Raw genomic sequence first — 21,459 nt, 5'->3', positions numbered from 1 at the left:
TTTTACAACTAGGTTATTAATCAAATCAACATATTTTATGTATTTGCTATGTAGACCTGTGGAAGGCAAGTGTACATTCAAATGTATCAAATAAATGGGGGATTTATTTATCTATATGACCAATGATGTATCTTTGGAAATGATGCATTTGGATTTGTCATTCATAAGGTCAGTCAGTGTCATACACACACAGCCTCTGTGCAGCCACGCCCTAAAAAAATCCAATACATGACGACGTCATTCAAAACGTTCGCTGTGGATGCTGGGAGATCAATAACCAAGGAAGACATTTTGGATTTTAAACGAGCTCAGTTAGTGGTTGACGAAAATATGCTCAGTTGGCAACACCAGTTATCATTGCGGTCACCATGCTATTTGGTTAGAATGTATCGTCAAATGGGTTTGTTTGTCAGTTGTGCGCAATGAAATGGCGTCGTTCTTGTGAAAAATTCCACGCATTTATCCCAAACCATATCTCCGCGCTTATCTGCGAATTCTGTTGGGATAGGTTTCTTGCTGGCTCAGCTGTGTGTATGTACATCGAGAAGGCTCTTATAGTTCCTGGCTGTCCTACGAGGAATTCACCAATTTAGGTATGTAACCACATGCATATAGCATCATGTGTTTTTGTCTTGACTCACAGAATTCAACACTTTGCATAAGAAAGAACACGGGCAGTGTGATTGTTCTTGCCCTATTGACTACACAGCTACAGACTGAAATTAGCCTATAATAACAGTCCTTGTAAAGGCCTGTTTTATTTATACTGGGAAAAAAATACAAAAGCACCATTTTAGAGTTTACAGTTCATATAAGGAAATAAGTCAATTGAAATCAATTCTTTAGGCCCTCACATGACTGGGCAGGGGTGCATCCCATTGATTGATGCACTAATGCCCCTGCTATCTTCATGCTATTGTCTAGATACACACGGCGAGTCGTGGTGTAACGTGACCACGCCCCCGAGTAGGATATAGCCGTAGGGTACTCCTTGTTCCTCCCATTTAATTAACTTCAGTTTGGCGGCTTCATTTGTCGTTTCAATGAAGGTTTTCAGCAGCCTCGTCATTATTAACATACTTGGCTTTCACAACATGATTTGCATGATACTTATTCTGCCACTAATTTGTTAACTGACATGCTTAGACTAACTAACATTAAAGCTGTTGCAGTATTCTTAAATCACTGTTTGTTTACCCATAGCTGGGGATACAATCCTACCAAATGGCCCACAGTTGTCTATGGTGATATCTACACCTACTTGTTGGAATCTCTGGTTTTGCATATACCGTGTCCTAGCTAACTAGCCACCATTGTCACCCCCGCCTCTTCTTCTTTGGTGTTTATTGGTGATTGGCATTCAACGTTACCGCCACCTATTGTACTGGAGCGTCCTCGCTTCGCGCCTGTGTACTGGAGTCCTAGCGTAAAAATGTACCAATAGAAGTATGAAGGGGGCCGCAATTTCACCCTTCTCATGGGACCAGGAGTTTTATTTTGGGAGCACTGTGTGACTATGAAAAATCTCCCAGATAATTATTGTACTGATAACGTTTTGCTGTACCGTTGTTTCCAAGTGCCCTAGAGAAACAAGGGAGTGCAGATTCGTTAGTCATGGTTTCACCATTACTGCAGCGAAAACGGCTTGCTTGTAGCCCGACTAGGTCTTACAGTATATCAACGGGACCGCGTTTTACATTAATAAACCATGTCGTGGGCTGTTCTAAAACTACTCGCTCGTCAACGTCGATAACCATTTGTTTACACTTCAGTCATGTTACCTCATTGGCTAATAACCTGGCAACTTTACCAGTATATCTTCACATTTTGGGGGCACAGAAAGGATAAGGGATAGCTTCTTCAGGAGATCAATGATCATCGCAATGAATGAATGACAGATCTCTTGCATGTCCTCATACAAATCTGCCGTTTTTTTTCAATGTAATGCATCTCAATAGGAAAGTAGTGCTTTTATACAATGTAGAAACCTAATATTCCACATGTCTTTAATTTCAATGACAGGTATTCTTATCAAGCGTTTTACAGATTTTCATATTAGTTTGTAGGGCACAACATGTACTTCAAAAGTAACTAGAATTTAGGTTGGGAGCACCAGTGCTACAAATGTTCATTTAGAGCCCTGCCCCCCTGCCGGTTTTTCCTAATAACAGGCATCAAACGATTTGAGCAGAGATGCTTGTCCAGTCCACTTTGCCTTTTATTTACTGGAGTGGAGAAGTTAAATCAAGGCCAGTGAAGAAATAGTGACCTTTGGACTGCAGACAGCTCATAACAGCAGTCAAATATGTCACTGGATCTGAAAGAGTGAGATAAAAGGAAGAAATTGGTCCCCTAGTTACAGTTTTACCAGACAGGTGCTCAAATGCACACACCCAGAAGATATACAGTACTATATGAAGTCTTTTGTTCCTCTGCAAATATTTTCATAGTAGTTTGCAGTGAAGATTCCTCTCAGCGTGCTCTGTTAAATAAAGGTGTGCTCTGGTGGTGAAACCTTGAAGCAGACTGACACAAACAGTAATAGGCCTATAATTGACCCCCGTGATGCTGTAAAATGTGCACTCTTGGACTATGGCTGACTTTTGAAATCATGTTGGGCCCTTGCCCCCTTCGTCAGACAAATGTACATACAAAGAGGCCTACGAAACATACAATATCTGAAACATTAATAGCTACTACACTTTGAGGAGAACATCTCCATTGACAATTAATCCTTCCATTTCCTATGTATTCCTATCATTACCCATTTCTCATAACAATTTTACCACTGCAGGGAATTGAAGCATGAATAAGGTTGTGTTTTTATCTCCAGTTGAATGGTTCGCAACACTCAGGGGAAATACTTTTAATTGTCTCTTGTCAACGTAAATACTTCAGACCACAAGGTGGCAGGAGTTTGTTTGTGTAACCGATGTGAAATGGCTAGTTAGTTAGCGGTGGTGCGCGCTAATAGCGTTTCAATCAGTGCCGTCACTCGCTCTGAGACTTGAAGTAGGGTTTCCCCTTGCGTTGCAAAGGCCGCGTATTTTGTGGCGCGATGGGTAACGATGCTTTGTGGGTGTCAGTTGTTGATGTGTGCAAGGGTCCCTGGTTTCGAGCCCAGGTTGGGGCGGAACCTACACTGTTACATTTGGTTTGTGCCTGCTGTAGATTGCTAATGTTAGCTAGCTAACTAGCAAGCTGCGCTAATGTTAGCTAGCTAGTAATGGTAGTAAGCCCTTCTTGATACTAGCCAGATGGCCATAACTAGCGTAGCTAGCAACATTTTATAATTAAATCACAATGGATTATTTTTGAATGAAGCAGCTGACTGTAAGCCTCCGAGATTCAGTGGATAAGCTAGCTATGCTGTGCTACTGGCAAATGGTGATACTAACCATTAAGCTAACATTAGCTAGCAAGTGCACTGGCAGTACGGGATAATGGATAGTGAATTTTATTATTTCCTCATCTTGCTAGATAGCTCGCTTAGTGAATAAATTTGTGTTGTGTACATTGTGCTGCCCTTACCACCCCATTAGTTTCATGTGAAGTGTGACTGCCTTTTTCAGTTGGCAAGCTAACATTAGCTAGCTAACGAGCTAGTGCATATCAAACCTAACAAAAAAATCCTTCAAGCACAAAATTCCTGAGCTAGATGTAAAGACTGTTGTTTTTCCTTTTTCTTGTCACTCCTGCCAGCTCCCCCACGTGGAGGTTCATGCTCTCTGATCGGCTCAGTCGGCCACTGCCGAGCATTGCGATTCTACAAACAGAAACGGCAGGTTCGACAGTACCAGGTCTAGCAAGAGAAGCAACGGCCTCCTTCTGTGCTAAGTACCTATTGTTCGTCAGATTTCTCGGTGTCTGACCTATTGGAGCAGGGGTGGGCAAGTCCAGTCCTCAAGGGCCTGATTGGTGTCCCAGTTTTGTCCCAGCCCCAGCTAACACACATGATTCCAATAATCACATTATCATGATCTTCAGTTTAGAATGCAATTTGATTAATCGGCTGTGTTTACTAGGGATGTAGAAAAAGTGTGACACCAATCAGGCCCTCGAGGACTGGAGTTGCCCACCCCTGTATTAGAGGAAGGAGAAAATGAACGAATCGGAGAGAAATGCTGTAAAATCATAAAACCTCTTCCATTTACTGAAATTGCCTATATGTAATCAGAAAAGGTACTAGTCTTGCACAAATAGGGAATCATGTTCTTCAGGACTGAATTTAGGCATGTTGAATCAATACATGTTCAGGGCCATATTGATTTGGAGTTCTTATGCCTATTTCCTCATGTAGCTAGTAGAGGTCGACCGATTATGATTTTTCAACGCTGATACCGATTATTGGGGGTCCAAAAAAGCCGATACCGATTAATCGGCCAATTCTTTATATATATATATGTATGTATGTATGTATGTGTGTGTGTGTGTGTGTGTGTGTGTGTGTGTTGTAATAATAATGACAATTACAACAATACTGAATGAACACTTATTTTAACTTGATATAATACATCAATAAAATCAATTTAGCCTCAAATAAATAATGAAACATGTTCAATTTGGTTTAAATAATGCAAAAACAAAGTGTTGGAGAAGAAAGTAAAAGTGCAATATGTGCCATGTAAAAAAGCTAACGTTTAAGTTCTTTGCTCAGAACATGAGAACATATGAAAGCTGGTGGTTCCTTTTTAACTTGAGTCTTCAATATTCCCAGGTAAGATCTATTAGGTTGTAGTTATTATAGGAATTATAGGACTATTTCTCTCTATGATTTGTATTTCATATACCTTTTGACTATTGGATGTTCTTATAGGCACTTTAGTATTGCCAGTGTAACAGTATAGCTTCCTTCCCTCTCCTCGCTCCTACCTGGGCTTGAACCAGGAACACATCGACAAAAGCCACCCTCGAAGCAGCGTTACCCATGTAGAGCAAGGGGAAACAACTACTCCAAGTCTCGGAGCGAGTGACGTTTGAAACGCTATTAGCGCGCACCCGGCTAACTAGCTAGCCATTTCACATCGGTTACACCAGCCTAATCTTGGGAGTTGACAGGCTTGAAGTCATAAACAGCGCAATGCATTACGAAGGGCTTCTGGCAAAATGCACGAAAGTGCTATTTTGAATGAATGCTTACGAGCGTGCTGCTGCCTACCATCGCTCAGACTGCTCTATCAAATCATAGACTTAATTATAACGTAACACACAAACACGAGCCTTAGGTCATTAATATGGTCGAATCCGGAAACTATCATCTCGAAAACAAAACGTTATTCCTGTTACACTGCACAACCTTCAATGTTATGTCATAATTACGTAAAATTCTGGCAAATTAGTTTGCAACGAGCCAGGCGGCCCAAACTGTTGCATATACCCTGACTGCGTGCAATGAACGCAAAATGGCACAATTTCACCTGGATTTCTTTTAGCTAAATATGCAGGTTTAAAAATATATACTTCTTTGTATTGATTTTAAGAAAGGCATTGATGTTTATGATTAGATACAGTCGTGCAACAATTGTGCTTTTTTCGCATATGCGTTTTTGTTAAATCATCCCCCGTTTGGCGAAGTCGGCTGTCTTTGTTAGGAAGAAATAGTCTTCACAGTTCGCAATGAGCCAGGCGGCCAAAACTACTGCATATACCCTGACTCTGTTTGCAAGAGAAGTGACACATTTTCCCTAGTTAAAAGAAATTCATGTTAGCAGGCAATATTAACAAAATATGCAGGTTTAAAAATATATACTTGTGTATTGATTTTAAGAAAGGCATTGATGTTCATGGTTGGAGCAACGTGTACCTAAGCGATTATATGCAACGCAGGACAGGCTAGATAAACTAGTAATATCATCAACCATGTGTAGTTAACTAGTGATTATGATTGATTGATTGTTTTTATAAGATAAGTTGCTAGCTAGCATTAAACTTATCTTGGCTTCTTACTGCATTCGCGTAACAGGCAGGTCCTCATGGAGTGCAATGTAAAGCAGGTGGTTAGAGCGTTAACCGTAAGGTTGCAAGATTGAATCCCCAAGCTGACAAGGTAAAAATCTGTCGTTCTGCCCCTGAACAAGGCAGTTAACCCACCGTTCCTAGGCCGTCATTGAAAATAAGAATGTTCTTAACCTCTCTAGGCTAGGCGGGACGAATTCGTCCCACCTACGTAACAGCCACTGCTATCTGGTGGCGCGATTTTCAAAACCTTAAAAATCCTATTACTTCAATTTCTCAAACATATGACTATTTTACAGCCATTTAAAGATAAGACTCTCGTTAATCTAACCACACTGTCCGATTTCAAAAAGGCTTTACAACGAAAGCAAAACATTAGATTATGTCAGCAGAGTACCAAGCCAGAAATAATCAGACACCCATTTTTCAAGCCAGCATATAATGTCACCAAAACCCAGAAGACAGCTAAATGCAGCACTCACCTTTGATGATCTTCATCAGATGACAACCCTAGGACATTATGTTATACAATACATGCATGTTTTGTTCAATCAAGTTCATATTTATATCAAAAACCAGCTTTTTACATTAGCATGTGACGTTCAGAACTAGCATACCCCCCGTAAACTTCCGGGGAATTCGCTAACATTTTACGAAATTACTCACGATAAACGTTCACAAAAAGCATAACAATTATTTTAAGAATTATAGATACAGACCTCCTCTATGCACTCGATATGTCCGATTTTAAAATAGCTTTTTGGTGAAAGCACATTTTGCAATATTCTAAGTACATAGCCCAGGCATCACGGGCTCGCTATTTAGACACCCGGCAAGTTTAGCACTCACCATAATCATATTTACTATTATAAAAATTTCATTACCTTTTGTTGTCTTCGTCAGAATACACACCCAGGACAGCTACTTCAATAACAAATGTTGGTTTGGTCCAAAATAATCCATCGTTATATCCGAATAGCGGCGTTTTGTTCGTGCGTTCCAGACACTATCCGAAATAGTAAAGAAGTGTCACGCGCTTGGCGCAATTCGTGACAATAAAATTCTAAGTATTCCATGACCGTACTTCGAAGCATGTCAACCGCTGTTTAAAATCAATTTTTACGACATTTTTCTCGTAGAAAAGCGATAATATTCCGACAGGGAATCTCCTTTTCGGCAAACAGAGGAAAAAATCCCAAAGGCGGGGGCGGTCGGGGTCACGCACATAAGCTAGTGTCTCTTGATCGGCCACTTGAGAAAGGCGATAATGTGTTTCAGCCTGGGGCTGGAATGACGACATTCTGTTTTTTCCCGGGCTCTGAGCGCCTATGGACGACGTGGGAAGTGTCACGTTAGAGCAGAGATCCTTAGTAAATGATAGAGATGGAAAAGAAGTTCAACAAATGGTCAGACAGGCCACTTCCTGTAAAGGAATCTCTCAGGTTTTGACCTGCCATTTGAGTTCTGTTATACTCACAGACACCATTCAAACAGTTTTAGAAAATGTAGGGTGTTTTCTATCCATATGTAATAAGTATATGCATATTCTAGTTACTGAGTAGGAGTGGTAACCAGATTAAATCGGGTATGTTTTTTATCCAGCCGTGTCAATGCTGCCCCCTAGCCCTAACAGGTTAACTGACTTGCCTAGTTAAATAAAGGTTAAAAAAAAAAATCGCCGTCCAAAAATACTGATTTCCGATTGTTATGAAAAATTGAAATCGGCCCTAATTAATCGGCCATTCCGATTAATCGGTCAACCTCTAGCTAGCTAGCTTGTTAATTGTACTGAGAGAGAAAGGTGTGTGGCAAATTTCAAGCTTTGTTTTCATAAAACGCATCCTATTAATGCCACTATCTGATTACTGCTCTCAAACCAGACAGGTTGGGATTTCTACTGATATTCTAGTAATGGAGACGAGTAACAAGAAGACACAGCCAAGAGACTGAAGAGAGCCAATTATCTCAGATCTCTACTTGTGCTAGTTATTCGCTCCTTCTGCCTCGCTCTGGCGGGTAGGTGCGTTGGGCCAGCAAATGAAAGGTTGCTGGATCGAATCCCCAAGCTGACAAGGTAAAAAGCTGTCGTTCTGCCCCAGAGCAAGGCCCACTGTTCCCCGAGTGCTGATTATTTTTTATTTTTTAAGGCAGCCCCGCGCACCTCTAATTCAGAGGGGTTGGGTTAAATGCAGAAGACATTTCAGTTGACTAGGTACATCTGACTAGGTAGGTATCCCTCTTTCCCTTTCCTTCTGCCTCACTGTGAAAGAGGCAGCGTGGCATTTGAACCAGCATCAATGATTCATTGCTTTGACTCACCATTGTCAGACTGGTTGGAAAATGTCAGCTTGAAGAGCCATTATATCAGATCAGCTACTTTTATAAACCGGCTTTTAAAAACATCTTTAGCCTTGGTGCTTCACATTGAGGAGACGAAGGGGAGAGGGTGGTTAGCGACTCGGCAGTGCTTTTCATTCAATCTCCGTAACATTTGTTTTGTGCTGGAAAACACCGGAAGTACATTGTTTTTGACTTACTGGGTTTGATAGGATTGGTGCTTAGATGGAGAACTAACTTTAAATATGTGTGTGTAAATTGGACTTGTGTTGATTTCAAAAAGAGTTCTGAGAAATTTGAAGTTATATGCGTTGATCTGAAGTCCATGCATGTGTCTGTTATAGTCTAAAGGCCTTCAATGTATCTAAGCAAGAAGAGTTCTGTGAGCATCAATGCATTATTTAAATGTTATATTGTGTACAAATAGGCCTACCTATGTTCACATGTAGTAAATCTGGCACAGTTGGGCGGAAACGTTATGGGAAAGTGTAGTCTTACGAATGAACACAGGAAGAACCCCTGAGAGGAACCAGACACGAAATGCTGAGCCTATGAAATCTAGTCCAGAGCAAGACTTAATGGCATGCATGTGTGACCTAGGCCTGTAAGCATGTGGTAATTTTAGCGAACACCACTGTTAGGTAGCTTATGTTATAGAATGTGCTCTTTGCACAGTCTTACATATCCTGATCCTTGCAGTCAACTTGTGAGAGGCTATGTTATTGATTGTTGCATGAGTTAATGGATAGATTAGAAGGCTGCAGATGCATTTGTTCAAGACTCATGTAAGGCTGTCAATCTTAGTTACTTTCTGTAAAATGTCTACTTGCAAATGTCAATACTGTACATCGTTAGTAGAAGAAGTGAAGAGCACAAAGTCAGGTTCTTCAAAAGATGGTTGCTTAGCTGATCCACCATCAGTATAAACAGCATCTTCCGGTTTCGCTATACTCATGTTTATGGAAGATCAAAATGTAAACAATAGGTTACAACAATATTTCACCACTTTGCAAAGAAGGCTTTTGTGATATTATGATAAGATGAGTGTATACCAAGCTATTTTGAAGTTGTATTCTTTTTTTTATTAACATCCCCAGTAGGTTTCCAGCTGTCCCTACATCTCATCTCCCCAACCAAAGCCACCTGTGCCTCCTTCCCACGTGTCCCTAAATCAGAAACATCAGTCCTGCCAATCCCTCCTATCCACTAGTAACCGGCAGAGACCAGAGGCAGGAGAAGATAAAGCACTCCCATAGCCATCAACACCTAAAATATAGCTCACCATTGGGCCCTGTATTTCCATCTGGACGTGATGGGATTGGAGAGGAATGGCTTTATGCTACCAAAGAGACAGGGTGGCATGAGACAGGGTGTGGAGATGGAGGCAGCGTCTGCATTACCCACATTGTTCTCAGGAAATGTTTGTCGCTCGTGGTGGTCTATTATGCAGATGAAGCGAGAAGGAGGGCAATTTTATATTTCAGCTTCCTTCTCCTTTAAATGGTAGTGTGCCCTGCCCGTCGTCATATTTGCTAGAAGCTGGGATTGGGGTTAATACCATGTCAATTCAGGAACTTAATTCAAATTCATTAATTGTAAACTCCACAGTAAAGAATTATGAGCAATTGTTAATTCATCTGTTGAATTTCAATTAATTTTCCTAAATTGACTGAAAGGGAATACAATGCAGGCTAGTACAACCCTGGCTAGTGTTTTCTGTTGAGGGAACCCAATATCCCTTATTCATGTGAGCCAACATCATGATGATTTTTCTGCTTTGTGCCTTTTTGTGCTTCTTCTGAGTGTGCTCCTTGGGACGTTGTGTAAATAATTAAGAGCGCTCATTTCAAGCTTCCTTTTTTGCCCACAGCTAACTAACATACTGTGATGAGTAATTTTTTTCTAATTATTAATTTACTAGCCTACATCTTAACCAACTGTAGCTTAACCTGTTAGGGACAGACTTTCCGCTAGCGGAACGCCTCACCAATATCCAATGGTATAGAGTGGCGCGAATTACAAATACCTCAAATGCCAAAACTTCAATTTCTCAAACATATGACTATTTTACACCATTTTAAAGACGAGACTCTCCTTTATCTAACCACATTGTCCGATTTCAAAAAGGCTTTACAACGAAAGCAAAACATTAGATTATGTCAGGAGAGTACCCTCCCAAAAATAATCACACAGCCATTTTCAAAGCAAGCATATATGTCACAAAAACCAAAACCACAGCTAAATGCAGCACTAACCTTTGATGATCTTCATCAGATGACACTCCTAGGACATTATGTTATACAATACATGCATGTTTTGTTCAATCAAGTTCATATTTATATCAAAAAACAGCTTTTTACATTAGCATGTGATCTTCAGAACTAGCATACTAGCAAACTTCCGGTGAATTTACTAAATTACTCATGATTAATGTTCACAAAATACATAATTATTTTAAGAATTATAGATACAGAACTCCTTTATGCAATCGCGGTGTCAGATTTTAAAATAGCTTTTCGGTGAAAGCACATTTTGCAATATTCTGAGTAGATATCACGGCTAGCTAATTTGACACCCACCAAGTTTGGCCAAACTCAGATTTACTATAAGAAAAATTGGATTACCTTTGCTGTTCTTTGTCAGAATGCACTCCCAGGACTTCTACTTCAACAACAAATGTTGTTTTGGTTCGAAATAATCCATAGTTAAAGTCACTATCCGAAGGGTGACGCGCCGGTGCATTTCGTGACAAAAAAATTCAAAATATTCCATTACCGTACTTCGAAGCATGTCAAACGCTGTTTAAAATATTTTTTTATGCTATTTTTCTCGGAAAATAAAAATAATATTCCAAGCGGGCGACGTTGTGTTCATTCAAACACTGAAAGAAAAAAATGGAGTCGTCTCGTGCACGCGCGCCTCAGTGTCATTGTTCTCAGAAGGACCACTCACAAAAACCCCTGCTGTTTTTCGCCCAGAGACTGGAGAGCTCTCTTTCCACTTTCTGGCGCCTTCCTAGATCCAATGGAAGCCTTAGAAAATGTCACGTTACAGCAGAGATGCTGTATTTTTGATAGAGATGCCCTAGAAGGAGAACAAATTGTCAGACAGGGCACTTCCTGTATAGAATCTTCTCAGGTTTTGGCCTGCCATATGAGTTCTGTTATACTCGCAGACACCATTCAAACAGTTTTAGAAACTTTAGTGTTTTCTATCCAAATCTACTAATTATATGCATATTCTAGTTTCTGGGCAGGAGTAGTAACCAGATTAAATCGGGTAAGTTTTTTTATCCGGCCGTGAAAATACTGCCCCCTATTCCAAACAGGTTAACAGTACTTGTCCCTGTGAAGACGATCACTGCTGTATGCTAGGCTCACATGTGTGGCATTATTGCTGTACTATACTACTTCGCTTTACCATGAAAGTAAATCTATAGTGTTTTTGATACCAGATCACATTACTTTTTGAACATATGGACTAACTGAGTTATGGTTTTGAAAAAATTGTCAAAGAATCATGTATTTTTCTTGGAACATGGCGTCCTCCAAAGGGAATCTCCCCCCCCCCCCCCCCCCCCCCCACCCGGGCAATAACGCTGTTGACTGTGCCTCAAGGTTAATCTGACTTGAAATTCCCTACAGATGTCCTTTGAGAAGTCTAATTGTGGCTTCGTAGCCGCTTTCATGAAATATGCTCCTGTAAAAGCGCCATTACTGTTTGAAATTAGACCTCTGTAATCCTTCACGCCTAGAATCAACATTGGTGACTGCCTATGTGCTACCATTTGCACTAGTTGTTTACCCTGTGTTCAGTGTAGTCTACAGCACATCTAGAGTCTAGATATCCTTTTAGTTTGTTTCCAGATTACATTTAGCCGAATCCCATAAAAGCAATTCTGTATTCTTCTGAATCTATAGGTTTTGGCTGTATAGTCAACCTATTTTTAGGAGGCTTGCTGAAAAGAATGGATTGGGGCTCGATGCTATGTGTGTTTTCAATATGAAAGGAATGTCATACAAGCTAGTAGCGTACTGTACTACTCTTGTCAAGCTGCGTGTGTGTGCACACTTGCGTTCGCAAAGCGTGCATCCAGGGGAAGCGATACGTAGGCACAGTTGCAGGACTAGTTCTCATTTTATGATTGGCTCTTGGTGCTCTATTTCTGTCAGTCTGTTTCCATGGCTCTAAACAGACCTTTTTAATGGGATATTTAAATGCCAAAATCACAGAGTTAGAGATTATCTGCCTGTTTTGGAATAGGAATACCAATACGAGTGACTAGAGCGGAATTATTCCACAATGGAAATGCACATTAAGTTGGCTACAACAGTTTACTCATATTTATCTACAAGCGCTTTGGTGATGAACTCAGGGCTAAATACTCAGGGATTAGCCTAATTTTCTGCTGCTATGCCCACGCCAAGCATAATCATGTGACTGTCTTGTGAAGGCAGAGGGAGCCAAGTGTTTTATTCCACTGACTTTGTCGATTTGCAGGGAGTGTAGAGAGTGTGGGCTAGATTGGACTCCTACCCTGTCATTTTTTTATCCCAAGGCTTCCATTTTCTCGTACATCTATCCAGTTTAATTAAAAACATGTAGCATGGATTGTAAACAGAGCAACCTCAATGAAGGTTTGCTGGAGCAGTGCTTTTTTTTCTGCTGATAATGACAGTGGAAGTCTCAATGTTGGAATCTCGTGAATAGAAGTCTGCTATTGTTTTGTTCTGATGGGTCCAAAGAAAATACCCGAAAGTGAGGTCATTGCATTAAAAGGAACCACTGCCCCAAGAGTGACCTAACCTCCACCTTCTTTTTCTTCCACTTCTCTCCCTCCACCAGCCTCTAAGTCCTAGGTCCACCAGGCAATGTCAACAATGGTGTACCCCAGGGAGGACCGTCTGGAGAAGCTGTCCCAGGAGGAGATCATCTCCAGCACCAAGCTGGTGATCCAGGGCCTAGAGGCGCTGAAGAGCGAGCACAACTCAATCTTGCACAGCCTGCTGGAGACCATCCGCTGCCTGAAGAAGGACGAGGAGGCCAACCTGGTGCACGAGAAGTCCAGCCTGCTGCGCAAGTCAGTGGAGATGATCGAGCTGGGGCTGGGCGAGGCGCAGGTAAGGGTAAGGGTTGACGGTCCCTGGGTGATATGGAGAGAGTAAGCCATACGGGAGAGACTTGGGGTGGTTATAGCACTGTTAATCAATCCGTTCTTGGGGTGGATCCCCATGAGTTGTCTTAGGTCTCTTTATGTAGTGTTGTGGTGTCTCTTGTCGTGATGTGTGTTTTGTCCTATATTATTATTTAAAGAATGTGTAATCCCAGCCCCTGTCCCCGCGGGAAGCCTTTTGCTTTTTGGTAGGCCATCATTGTAAATAAGAACTTGTTCTTATCTGACTTGCCTAGTTAAATAAAGTAAACATTAACTGGAATTAATGTTGCATGCGTCAGTTTCATGTTTTGAAGTTGACTAGTCTTTCTCTGGCTTATGTAGCCTGCCTGTCTCTGGCCACAGGAATCCACAGCTGCCACAAATTGTTACCTTTATCAATCAATCGTATTTCAATAAATCAAATGTATTTATAAAGATGTCACAAAGTGCTTATACAGAAACCCAGCCAAACACCCCAAAGAACAAGCAATGCAGATGTAGAAGTACGGTGGCTAGAAAAACTCCCTCGAAAGCCAGGAACCTAAGAAGAAACCTAGAGGAACTAGGCTCTGAGGGGTGGCCAGTCCTCTTCTGGCTGTGCCGGGTGGCGATAGTACATGGCCATTAAGGCCAGATCGTTCTTCAAGATGTTGAAATGTTCATAGATGACCAGCAGGGTCAAATAATAATCAGTGGTTGTAGAGGGGAAACAGGTCAGCACCTCAGGAGTAATGTTAGTTGGCTTTTCATAGCCAAGCATTCCGAGGTTGAGAGGGCAGGTTCGGTAGAGTGGGAGAGAGCAAAAGAGAGATCTGGGACAAGGTAGTACAACTTGTGAACAGATCAGGGTTCCATTGCCGCAGGCAGAACAGTAGAAACTGGAGCAGCAGCACGACCAGGTGGACTGGGGACAGGTACAGCCAGGAGTTGTCGGGCCAGGTAGTCCTGAAGCATGGTACTAGGGCTGAATCGCATACAATGATGCATAATTAATTGATCCCTCTGCATGTATGCCCCTTTCTCTGTCAGGTGATGATGGCCCTGTCTGCCCATCTGAACGCTGTGGAGTCGGAGAAGCAGAAGCTGCGTGCCCAGGTACGTCGGCTGTGCCAAGAGAACCAGTGGCTGCGGGACGAGCTGGCGGGCACCCAGCAAAAGCTGCAGAAGAGTGAGCAGAGTGTGGCCCAGCTGGAGGAGGAGAAGAAGCACCTGGAGTTCATGAACCAGCTCAAGAAGTATGACGAGGATGTGTCCCCTACTGTGAGTTGTTATGCACTCACACACCCATACTTAAATGCACAACACAATTGCTTACACACAAGCACAAACGCACTGCTCGCGAATCAGTTCATGAAGTATGATGATAACATTTCCTTCTCTGAGGTAATATATACACACACTCCTTGATCATAAACAATTGAACCAGCTCGAGAGCTGTAATCATCATGCAAGTAATCAGGCATTGCATAAGCCTCAGCTGATGAAGTCGCTTCTGGCGGGTTGCAACTGTGACCTATCGATAATACTTGACCTCTTTTCTCCTGCCTATAGTCTACATTCTCTATTCTCAACCAGGATTTTGATCTCTCCATTAACGTGCAAGATCATTTTTAGAGCGGATTGATGGCTAGGGAATTCTCCCTACAAGATTAAATGAAAGCTGAGAGCACGTCTTTTGTAAAGCCTAGCAGCCTATTAGTTAACGCCTGGGCCATTCCAGTCCTCGAAGGCCTGATTTGTGTCACGTTCTAGCACACACACCTGATTTTAAACTAATTTCATTTTTAACTGAAGATCATGATTAGTTGATTATTGGAGTCTGGTGTGTTAGCTGGGGCCAAACTGTGACACCAATCAGGCCCCCGAGGACTGGAGTTGCCCAGGCCTGACTGACAAGCTCCATATTCTGTCATAAAATAGCCGTTTCACTCCTCTTGTAATCTAATTTATTCTTCCCTCTGAGCAATGCAGGCTGCCAAGGTGAATGAATTGGTCTCATTTACTTAAATTTTTATTTTCCCTAGGCAGGTCAGTTAAGAACAAATTCAAATTTACAATGACGCACCAACCATTATGAACTGATTAAAGTTTATGGTGGGCAGAAGTCCTCTATCCTTTGGCTGCTGGTAAGGCAATTAATTTAGTCATTAACATTTATACATTTTGACGAGAGCTCGTTAATATGTACCAGATGTAGTCCACTGGAATTTAGAACCGTTCAAATGTCAGCTGTTGAATATTTATAATTCTAGTACATGTTTGAGAATGCAAGGACAAGGGGTATGAATGTGAAAGATGGGGTGAGGTATTTCTAGTTCAGCCTGAAGGGAACCGTGATGAGGTACATGAGTCTCATTGAGCACCCTGCGGCATGGATTTTCATATGCAATGTCAAACATTGACTCTAAATCCCAGATGGCCACAAGAAGTTTCCATCGAATTGAAAGGCACAATGTAACTTCAATTTCTATTCAAAAGTGCTCCCCCAGCTGTTTAAAACTGTGGGGTGGGTCTTGGCAAATGTCACTGAGTATAGAATTAGAATTCCACTCCTTAAACCAATCAGTGACAAATTGTTTTTTTCCAGGAGGAGAAAGATGGAGAGCCTCCTAAAGATACACTGGACGACCTTTTCCCCAATGATGAGGAGGAAAACAGTCAAGGAAGTAAGCGGTCTGTCTACCTACAACCATATCCTGCGTCGGATTAGTATAGATTATTTATTTTAGTTGAATGTTAATTGCTTTGGTGTATAACGTCAAACAACAACCTGTTGCGTCATATTAAATTTATTTAAGGTCCCATATTTGAACTTGAGTTGCTCTAATATTGAGCTGAGCACCCTCATCTGATAATTTTATCAGCATAGAACTGGCATTTTACTGATCTTCAAATGTTTATGTATTCTATGGATTGTATACAAAATATATAATATTGATTTAGAAATTCTATGAATGTAAAATTCTGCAGCAATTGCCCAAAACTTCTACTTGTGAACAAACTGCATCTCTCCTTCAGTGCCGCACCAGCATAACAGTGCAGCGGTGGCCGCAGCCCAGCAGGGTGGCTATGAGATCCCGGCCCGCCTGAGGACCCTACACAACCTGGTGATCCAGTACGCCTCCCAGGGCCGCTACGAGGTGGCCGTGCCCCTCTGCAAACAGGCCCTGGAGGACCTGGAGAAGACATCCGGACACGACCACCCTGACGTGGCCACCATGCTCAACATCCTGGCCCTGGTCTACAGGTGTGTGTGCGTTTTGGGTTGGTCTTTGTGTTGTAGCCACCATATTAACACGGCTCCAGCAGGAAAAAGGTTATCACACTTATGTGCTGCAATCCTTTATCATTCTACTGTAACACCTATATAACCACACTTTTTCACCACCAATACCACTTATCTACACACTGCTTCTCCCTTCTGTACCGAGTTTATTCAGGGTCTTTTTCTTTTAGACCTGTTATGTATTTTTCTTTTTGTCAGGGACCAGAACAAATACAAGGAGGCGGCTCACCTGCTCAATGATGCACTGTCTATCCGGGAGAAAACCCTTGGGAAAGACCACCCTGCGGTGAGTTAGTCTACCAACTGGAGCAATCTTTATTTCTCTCACTAGACAAAAGGGACTTTTCTGGTGTTTTTTTTATTTTTTATAATGGGTTTCGTAAGGACATGGGTTGGAGAAGGTCAGGTTGAAACTGCCGTCAGCGGCTCCAAGGGCTGGCTAATCCTAAAGCATGTTGGCCAATAATACATTACAGGAATGTACTATTTAGCACGTTCCTAATGGCAAATCTGGTTGTGTCAGCACTTGGGCAGGCATCTAGGCAGAGAGAAGTTAGTTAATATCCATTCGTAAGCATACACATGACAAGCTCCTTGATAGTACATGAGCATAATAGGAATGTAAATGCTCCCAAAGTTGAAATGTTGGTTATCACAAATTGTATAACTATTGTCAATTTATATTAATGTCAATATATAGTAGAGGTTTACAAGACGACACATTTGTAGTTGTACTTTTGGGAGCATTTAAACAGTACAGGCTCCCTTGTTTGACTCACCGCATTGCAGGCACAGAGCAGCTACATAACATGATGAAAGCTGCTCACTAATCCTTCTGTTTCTCAGGTGGCTGCGACACTGAACAATCTGGCAGTGCTGTATGGAAAGAGGGGGAAGTACAAGGAAGCTGAGCCCCTTTGCAAGAGGGCTCTGGAGATCAGAGAGAAGGTAGGTCTAGTGCAGAACATATCCAGTGCAGACATACTTGGTACAATGATACAATGTCAGGTAATTTGTACTGTGCTACGTTCAATTAGCAATATTACTAATTAATATACTCAACAATTGTAAATGTCGCAATCTAGAATTGAAAAGTAACTTTACATAGGTGGTGCTTATAACTGAAGTTCATCACCAGCTCATTGTGATTTTTAACATGGCGAGACTTTGAGGTCATATTACATGACAATAAATTATTTTTATAGCTTTGATGGCGGAGGTTTGTAAAAAATAAAATATTATGCCGTCACTCTGTCCCATAATAGTTCTAATGGTTTCATGGCAGCCATAAAATATTAATGTTGTGTGTGTATATATACAGTACCTGTCAAAAGTTCGGACACCTACACATTAAAGGATTTTTTTATTTTTTACTATTTTCTACATTGTAGAATAGTGAAGACATCAAAACTATGAAATAACACACAGAATCATGTAATAACCAAAAAAGCGTTAAACAAATCAAAATATATTTTAGATTGTTCAAAGTAGCCACCCTTTGCCTTGATGACAGCTTTGCACACTCTTGGCATTCTCTCAACCAGCTTCATGAGGTTGTCACATGGAATGCATTTAAATTAACAGGTGTACCTTCTTAAAAGTTAATTTGTGGAATTTCTTTCCTTAATGCGTTTGAGCCAATCAGTTGTGTTGTGACAAGGTAGGGGTGGTATACAGAAAATAGCCCTATTTAATAAAAGACCAAGTCCATATTATGGCAAGAACAGCTCAAATAAGCAAAGAGAAACGACAGTCCATTACTTTAATACATGAAGGTCAGTCAATCTGGAACATTTCAAGAAATACTGTTTTCTGTCAGGATCTCAGCGATCACTGTCTTGTTTAATGCATCCGTTATGGGTCCGCGGTCAAACGACCACCCCTCATCACTGTCAAACGCTCCCTAAAACACTTCTGTGAGCAGGCCTTTCTAATCGACCTGGCCCGGGTATCCTGGAAGGATATTGACCTCATCCCATCAGTAGAGGATGCCTGGTTGTTCTTTAAAAGTGCCTTCCTCACCATCTTAAATAAGCATGGCCCTTTCAAAAAGATGTAGAACTAAGAACAGATATAGCCCTTGGTTCACTCCAGACCTGACTGCCCTCAACCAGCACAAAAACATCCTGTGGTGTACTGCACTAGCATCAAATAGTCCCTGCGATATGCAACTTTTCAGGGAAGTCAGGAACCAATACACAGTCAGTTAGGGAAGCAAAGGCTAGCTTTTTCAAACAGAAATTTGCATCCTGTAGCTCTAACTCCAAAAAGTTTTGGGACATTGTAAAGTCCATGGAGAATAAGAGCACCTCTTCGCAGCTGCCCACTGCGCTGAGGCTAGGAAACACTGTCACCACCGATAAATCCACGATAATCGAGAATTTCAGTAAGCATTTCTCTACGGCTGGCCATGCTTTCCTCCTGGCTACACCAACCCTGGCTAACAGCTCCGCACCCCCCGCAACTACTTGCCCAAGCCTCCCCAGCTTCTCCGTCACCCAAATCCAGATAGCAGATGCCCTGAACGAGCTGCAAAACCTGGACCCGTACAAATCAGCTGGGCTAGACAATCTGGACCCTCTCTTTCTAAAATTATCCGCTGCCATTGTTGCAACCCCTATTACTTGTCTGTTCAACCTCTTTCGTATCGTCCGAGATTCCTGAAGATTGGGATGCTGCCGCGGTCATCCCTCTCTTCAAAGGGGGTGACACTCTAGACCCAAACTGTTACAGACCTATAGCCATCCTGCCCTGCCTTTCTAAAGTCTTTGAAAGCCAAGTTAACAGATCACTGACCATTTTGAATCCCACCGTACCTTCTCCGCTGTGCAATCCGGTTTCCGAGCTGGTCACGGGTGCTATTCAGCCACGCTCAAGGTATTAAACGATATCCTAACCGCCATCGATAAAAGTCAGTACTGTGCAGCTGTCTTCATCGACCTGGCCAAGGCTTGATCCACCTCTATGCAGACGGCACCATTCTGTATACATCTGTCCCTTCTTTGGACACTGTGTTAACAAACCTCCAAACAAGCTTCAATGCCATACAACACTCCTTCTGTGGCCTCCAGCTGCTCTTAAATGCTAGTAAAACTAAATGCATGCTCTTCAACCGATCGCTGCCCACACCCGCCCGCCCAGCTAGCATCACTACTCTGGATGGTTCTGACTTATGTGGAATATGTGGACGACTACAAATACCTAGGTGTCTGGCTAACTCTCCTTCCAGACTCACATTAAGCATCTCCAATCCAAAGTTAAATCTAGAATTGGCTTCCTATTTCGCAACAAAGCCTTCTTCACTCACTCTGCCAAACACCCTCGTAAAACTGACTAGCCCAATCCTCGACTTTAGCGATGTCATTTACAAAATAGCCTCCAACGCTCTACTCAGATTGCATCCAGTTTGCTATCACAGTGCCATCCGTTTTGTCACCAAAGTCCCATATACCACCCACCAATGCGACCTGTATGCTCTCGTCGGCTGGCCCTCGCTACATACTCGTCGCCAGACCCACTGGCTCCAGGTTCTCTAAGTCTTTGCTAGGTAAAGCTCCGCCTTATCTCAGCTCACTGGTTACCTTAGCAACACCCACCCGTAGCACGCGCTCCAGCAGGTATATCTCACTGGTCATCCCCAAAGCCAACACCTCTTTGACCGCCTTCCAGTTCTCTGCTGCCAATGACTGGAGCGAATTGCAAAAATTGCTGAAGTTGGAGACTTCTATTTCCCTCACTAACTTTAAGCATCAGCTATCTGAGCAGCTTACTGATCGCTGCAACTGTACACAGCCCATCTGTAAATAGCCCATCCAACTACCTACCTCATCCCATATTGTTTTTTTGTTGTTTTGTTTTGCACACCAGTATTTCTTCTTGCACATCTATCACTCGTGTTAATTTGCTAAATTGTAATTACTTCGCTACTATGGCCTATTTATTGCCTTACCTCCTTACTCCATTTGCACACACTGTATATAGATTTTTATTTTGTGTTATTGACTCTACTTTTGTTTATCCCACGTGTAACTCTGTTGTTTTTTTGTCACACTGCTTTGCTTTATCTTGGCCAGGTCGTAGTTGTAAATGAGAACTTGTTCTCAAATGGCCTACCTGGTTAAATAAAGGTGAAAAATATATATATATTTTTTTTAAACAGTTGATGTTGAGATGTGTCTGTTATTTGAAGTCTGTGAAGCATTAATTTGGGCTGCAATCTTAGGTACAATTAAGTAATGTACTTATCCTCTGCAGCAGAGGTAACTCTGGGTCTTTCTTTCCTAATGGCAGTCCTCATGCGAGGCAGCTTCATCATAGCGCTTGGTTTTTGCGACTGCGCTTGAAGAAACTTTCAAGATCTTGACGTTGCGCATTGACATACCTACATGTCTTAAAGTAATGATGGACTGTTGTTTCTCTTTGCTTATTTGAGCTGTTCTTGCCATAATATGGACTTAGGGCTATCTTCTGTGTACCACCCCTACCTTGTCACAACACAACTGATTGGCTCAAAAGCATTAAGAAGGAAAGAAATTCCACAAATTAACTTTTAAGAAGGCACACCTGTTAATTGACTACCTCATGAAGCTGGTTGAGAGAATGCCAAGAGTGTGCAAAGCTGTCATCAAGGCAAAGGGTGGCTACTTTGAACAATCTAAAATATATTTTGATTTAACACTTTGGGTTATTACGTGATTCCATATGTTATTTCATAGTTTTGATGTCT

General features: G+C 41.8%; 1 protein-coding gene across 2 annotated transcripts in view; it reads left to right on the top strand.

Annotated features, from left to right (window-relative positions):
- The first annotated feature begins 274 nt into the window (after positions 1 to 274).
- The window catches only part of LOC106585252 (kinesin light chain 1), a 38,799-nt gene continuing 17,614 nt past the window's right edge, over positions 275 to 21,459 (top strand). For both annotated transcript variants that reach the window (XM_014171264.3, XM_014171274.3), the window contains exons 1-7: positions 275 to 593; positions 13,138 to 13,412; positions 14,477 to 14,707; positions 16,035 to 16,113; positions 16,466 to 16,694; positions 16,932 to 17,019; positions 17,580 to 17,681. In XM_014171264.3, coding sequence (XP_014026739.1) covers positions 13,164 to 13,412; positions 14,477 to 14,707; positions 16,035 to 16,113; positions 16,466 to 16,694; positions 16,932 to 17,019; positions 17,580 to 17,681 — 978 coding nt within the window. In that variant the 5' untranslated portion in view covers positions 275 to 593; positions 13,138 to 13,163. The remainder of the gene's footprint in view (positions 594 to 13,137; positions 13,413 to 14,476; positions 14,708 to 16,034; positions 16,114 to 16,465; positions 16,695 to 16,931; positions 17,020 to 17,579; positions 17,682 to 21,459) is intronic.

The sequence above is a fragment of the Salmo salar genome, chromosome 02, assembly GCF_965601325.2.
Source record: "Salmo salar chromosome 02, fSalSal1, whole genome shotgun sequence".
NCBI lineage: Eukaryota > Metazoa > Chordata > Actinopteri > Salmoniformes > Salmonidae > Salmo > Salmo salar.
This window is presented reverse-complemented; position numbering and strand designations above follow the sequence as displayed.